We start from the raw sequence: 17,347 nt of genomic DNA, 5'->3' as shown, positions 1-17,347 counted from the left end.
AATATAGAGTGAGGGTTTAATAATGATACAAACCCACGATATGTAACACCTCAAAGCAGCACATTGGCACAAAGTCAGAATTAAGACAGCACAGAAGATAAAAACCTGTCTCAAAAAATAAAGAATTAGAATAAATATCTCAATAAATAAATAAACAGGTCAAATATCTCAATAATTACTTTGAAACTAATAAATACATAGATGTGAAAATATGCTCATTGGCAGAAATCATTGACCCCCAAAAATAAAAAGGAAAAGTACTTAATACAGAGTTACTTAGAAATCAAAAGTTAATGATTACTCAAATCAAAAGGCACATTTATTAAGATGTTAGGATGGGACCTGCAGTTGTGATTGCATGACTGTCAGAGTTGAACTCCTCTGAACCAGAAGGAGCAAACTGTGTGCAATGGCTTTACCGGTTTAGTTTTATCTGCACCATCCGGTGAACTGGTTGTGTCTGGTTTGTGTGCACAGATTGGTGGGGACGATGGTGGTGTGCCACACGAGTCAAGGAACCGACTAAGACAGGATGTTTGTTTTACTTCGTTTCTCCAGAGGAGGCTGCATTCGCCAGCATCTCCTGAGCGTGTCCTGAGTGAACCCCGCTGTTTTTAAGTCACTTTGGAAAAAAAAGATTCTTGGCTAAATCTAAACTACAAATCATATGAAGCGTCTGAAAGGCTCATTCTGCCAGAAGTTATGTTTGTGTTTATTTTTTCTCTCTTAATGGGGATCCAGGGTTTTAAAAACCCACAGATTCTTGCACACATTTGTGATTTTTAATCTTTGGTGCTCATTTGTTTTCATCGAGGACAAAAAACACCACTATCCAATACATAAAAACAGTGTTAAAAATGTATGAATATGATCATGTCAATAAAATCATAATATTTATTAAATATATAAATTAATAAATGGTTATTCAGATGTGTCAACAATTTAATTACACATTTCAAACCTAAATTAAAGTTTTAATTGATAATTATGTGATCATTTAATTAATTTACTAAATAAAACTAGATTTATAATTGTTTATACCTAATAAAAATATATGATACAAATTAATCTGCAGGACAATAATTGTAAAGATTGCTTTCCCTCTAGTCATTTAAATAATTTTAATATACAAAAAGGTATATATGGAAATGTCTCAATCCTTTATGAAGTACATCAATAATGAAATTGGGTAATCGTCAAATAAACTTTGTAGTTATTTAAAAAAAACAAATCAAATAGTTTGAAATCCATTTTATAAATGTCTTGTTTAAATGTGTAATTATTAATACACACTAATGACAAAGTAAAATGTGCAAATCATTATTTAAAACTCCAATCTGAGTTTAAAAAAAAAAAAAATTCCACAAAATTGTGAATAATAAACTATGATAAATACAAAAATATTTTTGAAACATCTATAAGTTTTTGTTAAAATAAACAAATTAGAATAATTATTAACTCAAACTGCAATAGATAAAAAACGAGAAATCTTAATTTAAGTATTGATTTAATAATTTCATATTTTCTGTGCTTCGGTTTGCTGATTAAATAAATGATGTTACCTGATTGGTTGAATTGCAAATCATTTCAACTGCCGACCAATCAGCTTGCATTTTGCTGACATTTAAAACAGATAAGAGAAATTTGTATTTTGCTCCAACACAAGACTATTAAATAATTAAATACCAAATAGAAACTCAAGTAATTTTAGATGCATTTCTTTAAATATCTTTTTCTACAGTTTAATTTCTCTTTAATAAAAATCTTTGACAAGTTGTGTATTGAATCGTGGCTTTTTTTGCCCTCGATATATCAAATATTCATAACATTCCCATAAATTGTGTTCTTACCTTTTTCACAATATGTCACTATGGTTGTACCCTACGCCGCCATTCTTATGACAAGGTGGGAAATCTGTTGACTTTAGAGTATTTAGTTCAGGCTGAGGCATGAATCTAAATAAAAGAAGCTTAAATCAAGGGTAAGTTCTGAAACAAGTTTGGGAAAATGTTCTCTATCTCCAGCTATCAGTTTTTTTTTTTTTTTTTCCACCAAGTTATTGTTGCAGGGGGGCTTTGAAAAACAACCTGTGGAGAAGATTGGGATTTTACAGCACTTGGTGGACATTAAGCCATTTGTGTTACATTTTAGCTCATAACGAAATAAATCAAAAGTATTTCCCTGATAAACTTTCTGGCCTTGTCAAATACAGCTGGATAAAATGCATTTTTATCATAATCGCCACATTTTTCTCATCAAGTAGAGGAGGAAATGTTGAGATCGCTATAAATTTGAATTTCTAACAAATTCCTCCACAATACTGATTCTACAAACCAGTGTGATGTTTAAAGAAAGAATTTGCAGCAGCCAATTGAATGATGAGAAACATGCACACATTGAAAGCGCTGCTGTATAAGTGCATTCAACCTAACTGATGAAAAGCATTTATTTTTATTATAGAAATCCTCGTTTCAGAATAAAGTGCAACTGTTTACTAATTTGTATGCTTTTTGGTTCATATTTTTTTGTATACATTTTCGCTCCCCTTGATCATAAAAGATGTAGTTTTAGTTTTTAGAGACAGTAGTCACAGCCAGAATGTCAAGCATGTTAAATAAAATAAATTTGTGTCATATTTGAATCTTTTTATTTTTATATTCTGCAAACTAAAAACTGACATAAGATGGATTCTGTTCCTTAGAAGTTGCAGCAGCATTTTACAATGTATGCTCCTTTCCTGTTCAGCTACTAATACTAAACACAGCACCACTTTAAACTTTTTGGTTTCTAATTCCCAACCTGGAGGACTGGTACATAAATATCCTGTCCTAGATGTACATTGCACTTTCTTTTTTGGTGGTTTCTCTGTTGAATCTGGATCCTGTAGGGTCCCTGTGTGTCTGTTAGGTAGAATAAACTCAATCAGAGGCCTCAGTTTTAAGCAGCTCATCTGATTCATCAGGTATGTGAGTGGGATGAGGTGTTTTTTATGAATAATATCACAACTTTATGGAAAAATGGGGGGAAACGTGCAAATGAATGGTGTTTACTGCTTGATGCACAGAGTCGGCCCAAGGTATAAGAAAACTGAGCCCCTCCTCAGGGTCTAAACAACCATCAGATTAACATTTCACAGAATTAATATTTTTACCCAAAACGTACTGTTTTGTAATGAGAATTGCTTTTAATTCTAAAAAGTTGATTTGGGAATTACAAAACCTGTAATGTATTCAACATCTGCTAAATATAACTGCATTAAATCTATAGAAAAGAGTTTTGATTTTTATTCGAATTTCACTCAGAAATTTAAAGTCAAGTAAAGGTCAGTTAGAAAAAAAGTGATATACGTCAAGCAGCATTCCTGCTGACTTTAACGGCTATAGTTTTCTAATGATGAAAACCAAACATTCAGTTTCAAATACAATGGTCGATGAGGAAGTTTGCTAAACAATTGTCCAGTATTCAGTCACCAACCATCCAGTTAGGAAGGCAGACAACAAAATGTAAATTCTAAACAATCTGTATAAAGCTAACTGTCTGTAAGCATATTGGTTAGTTGAGTTAATAAAAAAATGAAAAGCTTTTTGGGTCACTTCTACAGACCTTTTCAAGACAACGGTCACATTCCTAATGTTAAACCACTCTTTAGCGAGAGGCATCATCATAAGTGTCTGGCCTGAGCAGTAAAAGGGCTTCTAAAAAGGTGCAAACTCCTCTTATGATGTGAAATATATTTATCCTTTCATAAGGAGATGAAGGTCCAGTAGTTTGCAGACTGAAAAGAGAGGCACAAAAGCCAAATTGGTTGTGGTCCAATGTGGAGCGTCCACAGTAAGGGCAGCTAGTACAGCCGTCTACTAGGAGATTTCAGAACATCTCTAGATGATTCACATCTAGTAAAATAGTGACTTCTTTTAAGAGAGCGTCAAAGTGCTTTAACGGCCATGTATTGCCATGTATTGATTGGCTGGTGGACTCACCTGACCTAAATATCTCAGAGAATCAGTAGAATATTGATAAAAGACACCTAAGAAAACAATGCAGAGCTGATGGACAATATTAAAGGCAATCTACATAAAAAAAAATAATGCAACAGCTTTTGGCATTTATTTAATTATACTGTATTTGTTTACTTTACACAATTGTTTTATTCCTACCTTGCCAACATGAAACAATTGTGATAAAGTAACTAAATATAACTAAGTAAATGCCAAAGACGGTTGCATTATTTTTTTCAGGGTATATTTCCTTAACATCCCAGCAAAGCTGTTTGCCTCCATTCAAATCTGCTTTGATGCACTTATTCATTAACTAAACGCTGAGGGCATATACTGTCATAGTTTTTATTAGGCTTTTAAAATACTATTCAAATTTTGGGAAGAAAAAAACTATCTTCAGTATTTTCATTAGCTGTCATTTAAATAACAATATTAGGTATTTACATCTTGAGGTATATCACTCTATTTTAACTGATCATAATCTCTAGAGGTTATTGGGTTTTGAGTGGAAATGCTGGAAAACATTACAGTGTTCTGATATACGTCAGGATGTCAGACATTCTATTTAACAAATTTTTTTTATATTCTCATATTCTATCGAGGGGTGGTGATTGCTTTTTTAGAGCTAAGCTAGTTTGGATGGTTTTATTTTCCCTACAAATAAAGGTATGTTTTTATTTTATTTACCCAGTACTGTTCTGATTTTTTTTTGCATCCCAGTAATAGCCATGATTGCTTGTAAGCACAGCCAGTTAAAAATGAGGCACCCCTTCTTGACTTGTACAAATCTGCATTGAAACTGTTAGTAGTCGCCAGTGGGAGATGGGCTTAACAGGAAGTGGGCCTCCTCACATTAAATACAGCCAAGTACAACATTGGGCCGACTCTGATGAAACCAAAGCTAGGTCACCAAGGACTATCATGGACTATTATGACTTGTACGTCTTTGTAGTTGTCATTGCAGCTTCCCTTAACATCAATTGTCTGTTTGCATTTGATAATTCGTGCACTTTAACTAGAAGACGATGCTTGTGGTCTCAGATGCATGGATGAAAACTGCACTTGTTTGTGCTTGCTCTTTCTGAATCTTTCGCCCTTTGTGTTTCTCCTTTTTTTTAATCTCTAACCCAGGTTTGAGTAACATCTGAGGTAAAATTAGAGGTAAAGGGTGACGTCTGTTTAACATGGAACAAATAACTTCCCCAAGAGCTTGTGTCTGTGAATACGTGAGGGTGTGTATATGTGTGTGTGCCATTTGGGGATTCTGTTGATGTGTTTTACATTTAATAAAATATACCAATTAAAATTATAACAATCATATATATAAACATCTTTTGTTGCTGTTTTTTCAAAGATTTTCTTGCTAAATAAAAAAAACAAAAACAAACGGACATTTGAAACAGTGTACACACCATTGTTGCCTCTGCCAACCTTCCTTCTTTACTAACGTCATTGACGGCTTTATAGCCACGCCCCGGTAAATCCACTACGAAGGCTCCAGATGACTCCCAAAGAGCCTGGTCTGAGTGCAGAGCACCTGCAGCAGGCATGGACCATTGAGGAAGGCCCCCCGGTTGAAAGGAGAAAGAGCAGAAATCAGTGGAAGGCTGTGGGGCTTTGGAGGACTGCGTTGGATGTCTGGTTCCGCTGAGAGCACCTGTTCCACCCAACTGATACCCAGACCCCTCGGTCCAGGGAAGCCCTCCTACCCCTCAGCTTGGCCTCATCGGACCGCTTTGTGCTTTCCCCCACAGCAGCCACACCTCTCCCCACATCGCAGGCAGGCGCGCAGAGGCAGGTAGCAGCACATACAGGGCACGAAGAGGGACAGGGCCAGGAGGGCCAACCAGCGGGCACAGCAGAGGGGGTGCGGGTGGCCCCCCATAGAGTCATCACACGAACAAGGCTCCCAAAACTCTCCCTCAGAGTCCGACATGCAGTGGTAGAGCAGGCTTTCTGCGCACCACACACAGGTCCACTGGCGGAGGCAGTGCAGGGCCGGGTCGGGGGCGTCCCTGCAGCGGCCCCGCCCATTCTCTGAGGCGCTGAAAACTGAGCGGCAGTACACGCAGCGTGATGAGCACGATGATGACGCCTGAGGGCACGGGCTGTCGTCATCGGGCGAGATGGCCCCCGGATCGCTGCTGCTGGCCCCTCCTCCTCTCTTACGAGTCCGCGACCGGGACGCGGCCAGCGAGGTGTGGATGCAGCAAGGGGAGGGGGATCCTTTACCCGTCTCCTGGGGTGAGCCCGCACCTGAGGACACTCCTGACACGGCATTGGGCATGGACATGCAGGTAGGCGACGACGATGACAGGCGCTGGGAGGCTTTGCTGTCAAGGCTCACGGTCACCTCGCAGCCAGCCGTACCCACTCCGGCCAACTCCTTCTCGAAGCGTACAACGCAGAGCTCCGACTTGTCCTGTAGACTCCCCCCACCACCGACGACAACTCCCCCTGTCAGCCCCCCAACCATAGTCCTTGTCGCACCCGCACGTCTATAATCCTCATAGCCCCGGGAACCCCACAGATCTTTGCAAGGATCCACACTGCGTAGATCCCCTTCTTCCAGCAGCGAAATGGTTGGTGACAGAGGGGACAGAGGGGAGGAGGCTGGGGGACCCGCAGGAGGAGTTGGTGGAGCCGGTGGAGGAGGTGGGGGCGCTGGGGGGTTTAACACAGTCGTCATTTGAGAGAGCTGGTGCTGTCCTGGCCTGGTGTGGATCTGTGGAGAGGGTGTAGTGTTACACAGTGTGTCAGGAACATTGTGTACCACAGCTCTGAATATAGAAGGTTTCCATCTGAGGAAATTTAAAATTCCCTAAAATGTCCGAGTGAAACTACAGGTTCTAATGTTGGTCCTCTGGAAACAATGTCCTACTGCTGTTTGATGCAAAGAGGCCGGATCAAACCTCATGTATTTGTCCTCTGCTTCCAAGGGCAGACTTTATTTTTATATTTTCTACTTGCTTTCTGACGCTTTTTTTTATTAATTATGGGGAACTTTTGAGTTTTCAAATTCTCAGTCCAGTTCTTTACCATTCTTGTGAATTTTCAAACAAAAAATTACTGAGAACAGCTAAAAGGTCAATTTAAATCTCACCTTTCAACCAATCTGGTATGAACTTGCTTCTACATTGCACAGAAGAGAGATAAGTATCAGTAAATAACTGTTTTAAACTGGATATTAAGTCTCTTTGTTACCAGGACGCAGTAGCAAAGACCCAATTAGTATGAAGCTGAGCCCCACATTTTTACAGTCTGCTTTGTGCATATCTACGGTGTGTGGTTTTGCTCTATCACAAAACAGAACATGCTCATATAGCAAACAATCAGGTTGTTCCCGTGTAAAGAAAAGCTCTGTGTTTACGCCTTTAAGCTTTCTCTCTCTTTCCTGAGAAGGGATCACTTGGGACAAATTATTTAAATGACACTTCTTAATGTATATGTATTAAATAACCATGAGACATGCCAACAGATTTTGACATAAACTACAATTCTTACTCAGACCAGACAAGTTGCTTAGGGCAACAGAAGGCACGCCAACCAACCGGGCTCGCTTCTCGTTGAAGTCGACCCGAATCACAGTTAAAGAACCATTTTTATACAACTCTAGTATGCCACAACATCACATCTTTACATCATAAACGGTTGTAAATGAGAAGACATCCATGGCACCAGAGAGGTTAAAATATTACACTGTGTTATTAGATCAAGGACACTTCCATTCCTAAATCTTTGCCATGCGTATAATGAAGATGACTTTTTATCCTGACAGAACTGTCCTAATTAGATAAACCACTTTGGAAAACATTAGTTTTGACATGTAACAGGCAGGTTTTATTAGGGTTTAACAGACTCAAACACAGTGTTGTTTTCGTCAACAATGACAAAATCATTTCGTTGACGCTCCCTTTTTTTCATGACAGTAACGAAAACTGACGAGCTAAACGTGGATCTTTGATGACGAAAACATGACGAGTCATGGGTGTGGTTCTTCACACCCATGACGAGACGAGACTAAATAAAAAAGTTAGAGGGTTGTCTGTCACATGTTTAAAATGCATAATTGTGCTCTAATCTGCTAAGCAGCATCTGCCGTGCTGCTGCGTCCTGTGGTAAGCAAACCTGGTGGCAACGTTGCACGTTCTGAATGACCACAAATGGATGATGGCAGCAGCGGCGGGGGAGAAAATAAGTCGGAATGGTCTAGTACTGCGCTCTTAACTCTGACAAAATCTGCTCTCCCAGCTGTGCTTGTGCTGAAATGCTTTTTTGTGCGTGCATGGCTCTGACTGTGCTTTACGCTCCACTCTGATGGTTCGCTCTCAGCAGTATAGCTCTTCCTGCTCTCTCTACTTAATAAACTATATGTGGCTGATCATTATCTGCAAAGTGTAAAAAAAAACCTTTAACTATCAATATTTTATTTCTTCCACCTCACAAGAGGTGATACTAAACATTCTTTCATTTCTACCAAAAGGAATCCTTAAATTATATCCAAAGAAAATATTTCATTGCATACTGTTTATTTTTGGATAAAGACTCAGATGAAAAGGTACATAAATCTTATTTCTCTCATAGTTGTTGTTTCTATCTATTCAAATATGATGTAAATATTTCCTTGTATTGTCATTAAAGCATTTTCTCTGTTTCCTTTGAATATTTCAACATTTTAGCATATTCATTAAATTTAGGTCTGGATTGCTATGGCATTATAAGGCAATTATGTATTATGTATTATGTTTTCTCTGCATTTTTTTTTATATATATCAGACCCCTTTGAATTTAAATCTATTTTGACCCCTGAGCAGCAATAAACCAAGGGGTACATTTTTTAGAAATAAAGCCGAAATTGCCAGAGTAGAAAGAAGAATGTTTTTGTTCTTTGCTTTTTGGGCGTATTGAAGATGTGTAATGCATAATTCATAGTAGATCAAGAAGTATTTGCTTTGGGATGGAAACAGTATATGTCTAAAACCAATCCTTTATTTTATATTTTGTTAGCTTGTCTGTCTGCTATATTAACCAACATGATGTGTTGAAATAGATCTGCTATTTTCACACTTTTGTGAGACACTTTGGTATAAAGTAGGGCATTAATTCATACAAAAGTTTATTTCAGTTCTATAAATGAAAGTTTTCTGCCCAACAGCAATGATGAACCGCACAGCAGTATTCTAGAACCAGCTATTGTAGTATCTAAGCAAGAGCTGTCAGTCTGGTAAAGAATCTGGTTGTTATTCGAAATTATAACGGATAACTGTTTTATGACGTAACATAAAACTGACTAAAACTAGACAGTTTTAAGTCGAATAAACTGACTAAAACTATCCCATTTTGTAATGACAAAGAAGCAACTAAGACAAATAATAGTTTTCATCCTGAAGACTAAAACTAAGACTAAATCTAAGATGGCTGTCAAAAATAGGACTGCTAACACATCATCTATAAAAATCCTAACGCCCTCCATCCAGAACGTGCACAGGTTTAGGGCCAGGACAGGGAAGCTATCATCTATGCACACATTCTGGAGACAAACTCTTTAGGCTTCTAGCTTCAGGTCTGTGGTGTTTGCAAAAACAGGCAACCTCAGTTTCTTTCACCGGCTGTCTCTCTGGTGAAAACTACTCAGATAAATACAATGTAGATTTACACCTTTTCAACCAAGTCTCTTTTTTTTTAGAACACCAATGTATTAGGGATGCATAATATTATTGGCATGGGATCGGTATCAGCTCATATTAGCTTTCAAACCCAACATCTCCTAATAAATATAACTGTTTTTGTGATAAACAAGAGGTGATAAATCAGATGGTGATAAAGGGTCACATGCATCCAACTAATGCATGTTTTTTTAACGAGTCTGTGTCAGAGTCTGTGATGTACCTGAGCAGGCGTGTGAGTGGTGACGGCATGGCTGGATCCAAAGCTGAACTCTTCTGGCAGGACGAAGCAGGTGGATGAGGACTCGCTTGTCACTATGGTGATAGATTTGGGAAGCATCTCCTTTCTGCTGTTGGACGACGACTCACTTCCTGTATGGGACTGACAGAGGCTGGCCGTCAACCACACATACCGGAACCACGCAGACCCGTATGAGGGAAAATACTCAGTGTGCTCGAAAACTCACAGCTTGACCATCATCTTCAGTGTCAGCCTCTTCTGGCGTGGAGGACGACGGCGAGTCAGAACCTTTATGATAATAAAAAGGATATTCAGAAAAATATCTTAAACCTAGCTCAAATTAAAAACGTTAAAATGTTGGCTGTGTATGTCTACCTCTTTCCAGCTTGTCTAAGACAGTCTGCAGCCCTTTTTCAAAGGAGATGGCATCAGCAGGACTCTGGAATGTAAGGCCAAATTTCTGATCCTCTACTCTCCAGTGATGGAAGATGGGATTCACCTTGTTGTATACCAGTCCTCTTTGGACAGCACACTCCAGTACTGGCTGCAAACAGAACAGCAAAAATAAGAGGCAAGAACGAGCTCAGACACTTTCTGAAATCATAACATTGTGGCAGGTTTTAATGAGCACCACCCAACATGCATATATGTGGTTCCCATGCATATTGTACTCAGGCTACATGGTTTCTAAGTGGACAACAGACCCATTTGGTCTGACAAACTTCAGCTTTTTTCTACAAAACCAGCCTGACACTGTTTGCAGGTCTTAACTACATCTTAGATTTTAATTAATCAAAATTCAGAAACTGATCAAGCTCCCATATAGGTCAAAGTTATGACTCCGAGTTGTCCTGAATCATCCCAAAATAAATAATTAACATGGTGCCATTCATGGAATGTTAATACCTCATGCATGATGGACCCAAACAGGACGGATATGTAAAAGTGACAGAATGTGGCTTACCGCCCAGGGTGGTACGGCCCTGGGGAGTCCAGATGTGCTTTAAAAAAGCTACGGAATTCAGACCATGAAAGTTTTTTCTGGTCTACTAGGGAATTGCCTTCAATCTATAGTGTCAGCACTATAGATTCATAAACAGAAACCGAGGGAGGCTATTAGTGCTGAAATAGGTAAATTATTAACTACTTGTTAACAGCAAGCGCAAAGGCTTTTTCAAAGGCTTTTAAGGAATTTTAACTGCATTTTGTCATCAACATGCAACATTTAATTACAGTCTTTAGATGGTGTTGACGAGCAACGTGGCACCAAAGACAGCCGTAACACACGCACACACTCACTGCTCGGTCTCGCAGTCGCTCTCCACGAATGGTGTACTCTCTCCGGCTCCTGCCATCATGGCTCCTCCCTTTGCATATGACCACGTGACTGAGGCCGCCGCCTCCAAGCTGAACCCAACCGCCACTGGAGTCATCACGTGTCATCACCACAGCGCGAACACGCACACTAGCAGTGAAAGGGGAGGGAGTGAGCTGTTTAGGTATTGGTGAACACAAAAAATGTTTAACTAATGTTTTTAAGCTATTTTGAATTAACACACTATGATTCATTTGAGATATCAAGTGACTTTGGAACCATTCCCTTTTTAAATTTAGTCCCCGTACTCAACTACCAAAGCTGCCTTTTAATGTTATCTTTAATATGATTGAAGATAAATATTTACACATTTTTGTAAAACTCTTTTAATTAAGACTATATAGTCATCATTTTCAATAATCCAACAGCTATAAATAAGCTAGTATAAATTCCATATTCAGATTTATTCATTCAACCAGATCAACTTAACAAAGGAAGAAAGCTGTACAGCATTTTGGTCAAGGTATAAGAGTTAAATCTGGCACCAAATCTGGCATCATTTGTTGCACATGAAGGCCAGCATTTAAAATGTTAATCATTTAATCCACAGGGACCCGACATCGAGTGTCCAGAGAACATTTGCACCATAGGAGAGTTTAGCCATACTCTTAACAAGCAGTTGCCGAAGCATCCATTGCTTTGGGAAAAAGAGAAGTAAAGGTCATCAGATAAAGACGATGGACATAATAATCATAACATTCACCCCAGTGTTATTTGTTAGCATGCGTGAAAAGTACAAAGTATGTGGAGCTTGCTCTTTATTTAGTGATCAAGGGTTTACGCAGCATGTGTGGGGGCCCTAATATTTTAACATACGTATTTTACATGAACACAAAAACACGTTCTTGCCTTGCATGAGTTCTTCCTGTTTCCAATAGCAAAGTTCAAATTCCAAATAAAAGAGGAAAACTTCATCTCACCACTTTTACTGGTGAAGATTCTCAGTCATACATGTCATAGTCATTCCAAAAAAAGGTTTAAACCACTGTTAAACACTGTTACATAATGACTTTAATTAGAGAGTGAAGTTGGGGAGTTTTCAGTCATGTAAGTTAGCTGCACTTTTAAATAACCTAATTTCAGATGGAAACCATAATTTAACTGATCTTCAACATTAACAGTACAAACAATTCTGCTCCCCTTTTACTGGATTTTACATGATACTGATCTGGCAGTCACTAATTCACCAACTTTCTCTTTATGGTCAAAAAAGGATTTGCCCTAAACTGTTGAAAAAAATATCAAACAACTAAATTGTCTTTTTATTTCTCTTTTCCAACTCTGTATAGGGAGAGAAAACCATCAGCTTTTTACTCTCAGGTTGTTACTGTAAATACTTATTTTTATTGTGCACCAAACATTGATAAATATGGATCTTTATTTTGTTACAATTCAACTGAAAAAAGAAAGTCTGCCAGAAAAATGTATAAAAGTTACTCTAACTTGGTTATATAGCTGTGCACAGCTAATAGTTTTTATGTGCACAGTTTTTTATTCAATTTGATTAAAAGGAGCTGATAGTGCTGGTTTTGTTCTACATTTCATAATAGTCTTTTACATTATGTTCTAAAAAACACACATTTGAAACAAAACATGCTGGATCAAATCTCTCAAAACATTGGCAGGGGAAGAATATTCTATGATATGGTGAAACCAAACTTGACGTTTGGGCCAAACCTCTAAAGCAAGAAATAGTCTGATTAAAACCAAAATGCATATATCTGTAAAACTCAAAAGTTCTGCACAACTAGCATTGAACTAAGCTTAACCCACTCAAGACAGTGGAGATGACGGTTTGCGGACCATTTCCCATAATCACTCTCAATAACAGCCTCAACAATACTACATCTGCTGTGGATGACTTCCACTGCCCAGGGGACCAACCTTTCTGGAACACCTTAGCTGGTTCTCCCATATAGACACTGTTTAGAAGAAAGCCCGGCAGAGACTCTACTTCTTGCTCCAACATGAACAAAGTTCTACAGGAGCTGCTGATCATGTCCTTTGCTGACCTTATCTGTCCGTCATTGCATAACACAGGAAAGGCCCAAACTATAACCAAAAAATTAGGTTTGCAGAGAGGATCATCAGGGCTGGCCTTCCCTGCATCCAGATCTTTTCCAGGGCCAAGAATATAGCAGCCATGAAGACAGTTTTTTCCACCAGGTTGTCATTCTGATGAACATCTAACAGTCAGATTACCCAGCTTTATACCAGTCTACAGCTATCTAACCTCCTCTTTTGTAGGAAAATTTATATAATAATACATAAAAGATAAATATTTATATTTTAAATGCCTTCACTGTGAGGAAAGTGGACCAAAGTACAAAGTAAAATTCATTGTGCTAAAAAAGTGCAAAAAAGTTGATATATAAAAATTTATTCTGATTCTAGATGCTGATGGATTTGTTTTTGAATATTGAACGTTTCTTTGTCTTATATACGATAATAAATCCCCATTGAAAGTACATAACTGCTTATTTCTACACTCAGAAATAGTTAAAATATGGTTCAGTAAAGAACAAAAGAACAATTATAAAGTAAGCAGCTGATTCTAGAATATCACCTTGAAGAAAGCATCAAATATTTTACAGTGTGTATTATTTTAATTTAGTCATATGAATCTAAACTGATATATGGATATGGAAAACCGTGTAGTTGTATCTGTTTTTGTTATAAAACTAGTTGGGATAAAGCTCTAGACCCCACCCGGTCTAGATTTTGCTAGTAAACAGCCAATGTGAGATTTATACCTACATTACAAATTAAATTAAATTATTTACATACCTAATGCTGGTCTGCATGTGCTGCAAAGCCATCCCTTCAGGATGTTTAGCTTGATGCATTTAATGAAAGTGTTTATTTTTTCAATTCAGGCAAACTTACACAGTCCAATGTAACATTCTTCATACATTTTCTTGCAGGTGTAATTTATGCATGATTTATATTTCACCTTATTTGGCGCTGTCCAAAGGAAATAATTCATGAAACAACTGAACAAAGAAACGCAGTCCGGATTTTTGTGTGAATGAAGATGCAACCTGTTAAATTTCACACAAAGAACTAGGAGCGTTGATCTGTATGGCGCTTAAAAAGGCCTCACATTGCGTTTTCTCCTTATCTAATACCCCGTTTTACGCAAAAAATATATATATATGAATCGTACACGGGCTGAGAAATGTGGATGCAAAGGGACACAGAGTCCGCTGAGGAGGACAGAAATGGGAGGAGGGAAGAAGAATGAGTGTTTCCCACATAGACGTATCAATGAACGCACCCACTCGACATCAGAGGCCCAGGCATTCTTGCAAAACATAAAATAAATAAATAAAACGAGCTGCACACTCTCCATTCGCTTGAATAATTCAGAACCGCATTTTATATGAATGAAATCATGTCGGAAATTATTTTTTTCACCCTTGTTTCCGCATCTTTTTTTTTTTTTTTTTTTTTTTTTTTTATTGTTGCAATAATTTTCTCTCCATTCCGCCCCTGCTGCACGGACTCATTAACACACCCCGATTTGATGTTATATGTTTTTATGAATGGGACTGGGCTCCTCTTCGCACTGCGCCTTATACATATCACCAGAAACGATAGGAAATATGTTGATAAAGATGAGAGTCGGGCCTAAAGACAGTGTGGAAATGAAAGAAGGAGAAATGAAAAACGAGTGGGTGAGAGGATGGAGAGAGGAAACCAGAGAGATGGGGGGAGGGGGACGAATAGAAAAGGGAAGAATGAGAGGAGGGGTGAGAATAAGGGAGAGCGAGAGAGGGAGAGAGAGGGAAAAAAAATCACATTTCATTCATAAAGTTTGGCTTTAAAAATCATAATGAAACCCCGAGACACGTTGATAAAAATCACAGCGCCTCCATCCCTTCCTCATTCCACTTTAATGACGCGATGCTGGTCCTTAAACTCGCCATATAGCGTCTTTTTCCCCCCTCCTTCATATATTTTACACACTGGCTGTTTGGTGGTTGTTTTCAAGCAGTGCGAATTGGAACCTGAATCGTTGCATTACTTCAGGTTGGGTTTAAAATGCGCTCTTTATGCTGTGCGTCTTTTTTTTTTTTTTCTTCCTCGCGCGTAATAACGAGCGGCGGCTCCCTCATGAATGTGGCCGCACATTTATCACACACTGGCATGGATATATCGGATATGGGGTGTATGCTGTTGATTCAAGACTACGTAATGGTGTTTTTATTCTCGACTGCCTCCTAAGCTGCACAGCGCCAACTGCGAGAACAGCCCAGGATGCAGAGCTGGGGATGCTGCTGGCGTCCTTCTGTCCTTTCCGCTGGTTATTTCTGTATAAATAAGGGACGTTGGAAATAAAAATAAGGACTTACTCGCCCTCCATGGCTCGGTGTTGCCCGCCGCTTGCAGCAGCCCACCCCAGGCTCTCCTCTCTCCCTCTTCTTTTTTATTCCTCCTTTCAGGAAACACTCAGACTCGCTTCACCTTCTCTCTCCATCTGCTCTCATTTTCCTAATCTTCCTCCGTCTCTCTCACACACACTCTCTCCACCTTGATGTCGTTTCTGTCTATCAGGATAGGCTTGAGGTTGCAGCAGCCATTTTCCGCTGGCAGCATCCTCCCTCCCTCCCTCCTCTTCCTCCCTCCCTCTCTCCCTCTCCCTCTACCTGCCCTGTGCCAGCACATCCGCACTAATCATTGACAGCATCCCCGCTTAAGGTGGGCCGCTGACTTTCTCAAAGCACACTGGAAATGATCGCAGATGACAGCTGAGGTGCCTTTATATGTGATGTGTCAGAAAAGCATCAACGACCTCTGGTTGAGCCTTCTAAAATGTCTGAAAAAGACATATATGCATTAAAAATATAAAGATACGTATTTTCTTTTCTTTTATTTTCTTTAAACAATATTTAAAAATAAGCTATAAGTATTGAATAGCCTATTAAAAAAAAAAAACCTCTTCCTGTCTTTATTAAGTGAATGAATGTTTCAGCACCGCGGACAGCGACAAGCTTTCCAATTGGCGCTCCTCACTGCGGCTGCGCAGTAAACTGCATTCTCTTCACTTTCTTCAATGTATTTTATTGGGAATTTTAGTGATAGACAGAGGGTAGTGCATAACTATCAAAGATAAAATGACAAATGGGATTGCTTTAATAAAAACAAGACATTCTAAATTTGCTGCGTGCAATCATTTGTTTGTAATAATTATAATAGATAAATAATTGAACTTTGTTGATCTCATGTTGGAGAAATTTACAGCTGCATTTAACCCATCCCCTTGGAGCAGTGGGCTGCTATCGTGGGGCGCAATCGGGGGGGTTAAGGGTCTTGCTCAGAGAGCCAGAGTAGCAGTCTGTGGGAGTGGGTTTTAAACTCACTACCTCAGGATTCCAAGCTCTATGCCCTTACGACTAGGCCGCCACTCACCATTGTATATTATATATGATGGGTAAAATCATCCTCTCCTTAACTAATGTAGAAAAACAGGTAAATTTTCTTACCAAGACTGGCTTTATGTCACTACTAACACCGCCCTATTTGCTTCCACGTTGAATCAAAGTACAATTAACAATACCTCTTCTTAAATTTGTTTGTGTTAGAATCGTATTATTTATTTGTCCTTGGAAAAACAGCAGCAGCTCTTAAACACAGGGGACCGACGATAAAGCAGCAACAACTCTTTTGTTTATGATAGTCTCACTGTTATATTTCAAAACTGTGTGTAGCCTATATAATTTAAAAGTTTTAAGTAGTTTCCTGGACCAAATGTTACCTTTATGACATACTGAAGACACTCTGCTGGACCCTAACATAAATGTTATTCATTACCTTAATGTTAAATATTAATGTAAAAGAAGTGTTTCTTTATACCTTCCAGGGTGGGTCTTAATAACTTTGTGTAAAATGAAGAGCCAACAAACACTTTTGAATAAAGGTAAAAAATTGCATAATTGAATTTGATTACCACAACTGAACGAAACTAGAAGAATCGGTTTGTTTGTTTAGATCTTTCTTTTCCTTGAGTTAAAAACTGTATGCTCATTGTAAAAGTTTTAAGAATTTGAATAATTTTTCTTTTTTT

General features: G+C 38.5%; 1 protein-coding gene across 1 annotated transcript; it reads right to left on the bottom strand.

The window, feature by feature from the left end:
- Positions 1-5,107: 5,107 nt before the first annotated feature.
- spred3 (sprouty related EVH1 domain containing 3) lies at positions 5,108-15,905 on the bottom strand. Its single transcript, XM_038289962.1, has 6 exons — positions 15,636-15,905; positions 11,205-11,370; positions 10,281-10,449; positions 10,132-10,193; positions 9,888-10,046; positions 5,108-6,723 (listed from the first exon to the last, which is right to left on the bottom strand). The coding sequence occupies exons 1-6, from the start codon at positions 15,644-15,646 to the stop codon at positions 5,722-5,724; spliced, it is 1,569 nt and encodes a 522-aa protein (XP_038145890.1). The 5' UTR covers positions 15,647-15,905; the 3' UTR covers positions 5,108-5,721.
- Positions 15,906-17,347: the final 1,442 nt, after the last annotated feature.

Source organism: Cyprinodon tularosa, unplaced genomic scaffold (assembly GCF_016077235.1).
Source record: "Cyprinodon tularosa strain WSP-4 unplaced genomic scaffold, ASM1607723v1 ctg274, whole genome shotgun sequence".
Taxonomy (NCBI): Eukaryota; Metazoa; Chordata; class Actinopteri; order Cyprinodontiformes; family Cyprinodontidae; genus Cyprinodon; species Cyprinodon tularosa.
This window is presented reverse-complemented; position numbering and strand designations above follow the sequence as displayed.

Coding starts and splice junctions, on each gene's coding strand:
- spred3 (XM_038289962.1), bottom strand. Junction 10,047..10,131: donor CTGAAGATGATGGTCAAGCT/GTGAGTTTTCGA, acceptor AGCCTCTGTCAG/TCCCATACAGGAAGTGAGTC. Junction 6,724..9,887: donor CCACTCACACGCCTGCTCAG/GTACATCACAGA, acceptor CCCTCTCCACAG/ATCCACACCAGGCCAGGACA.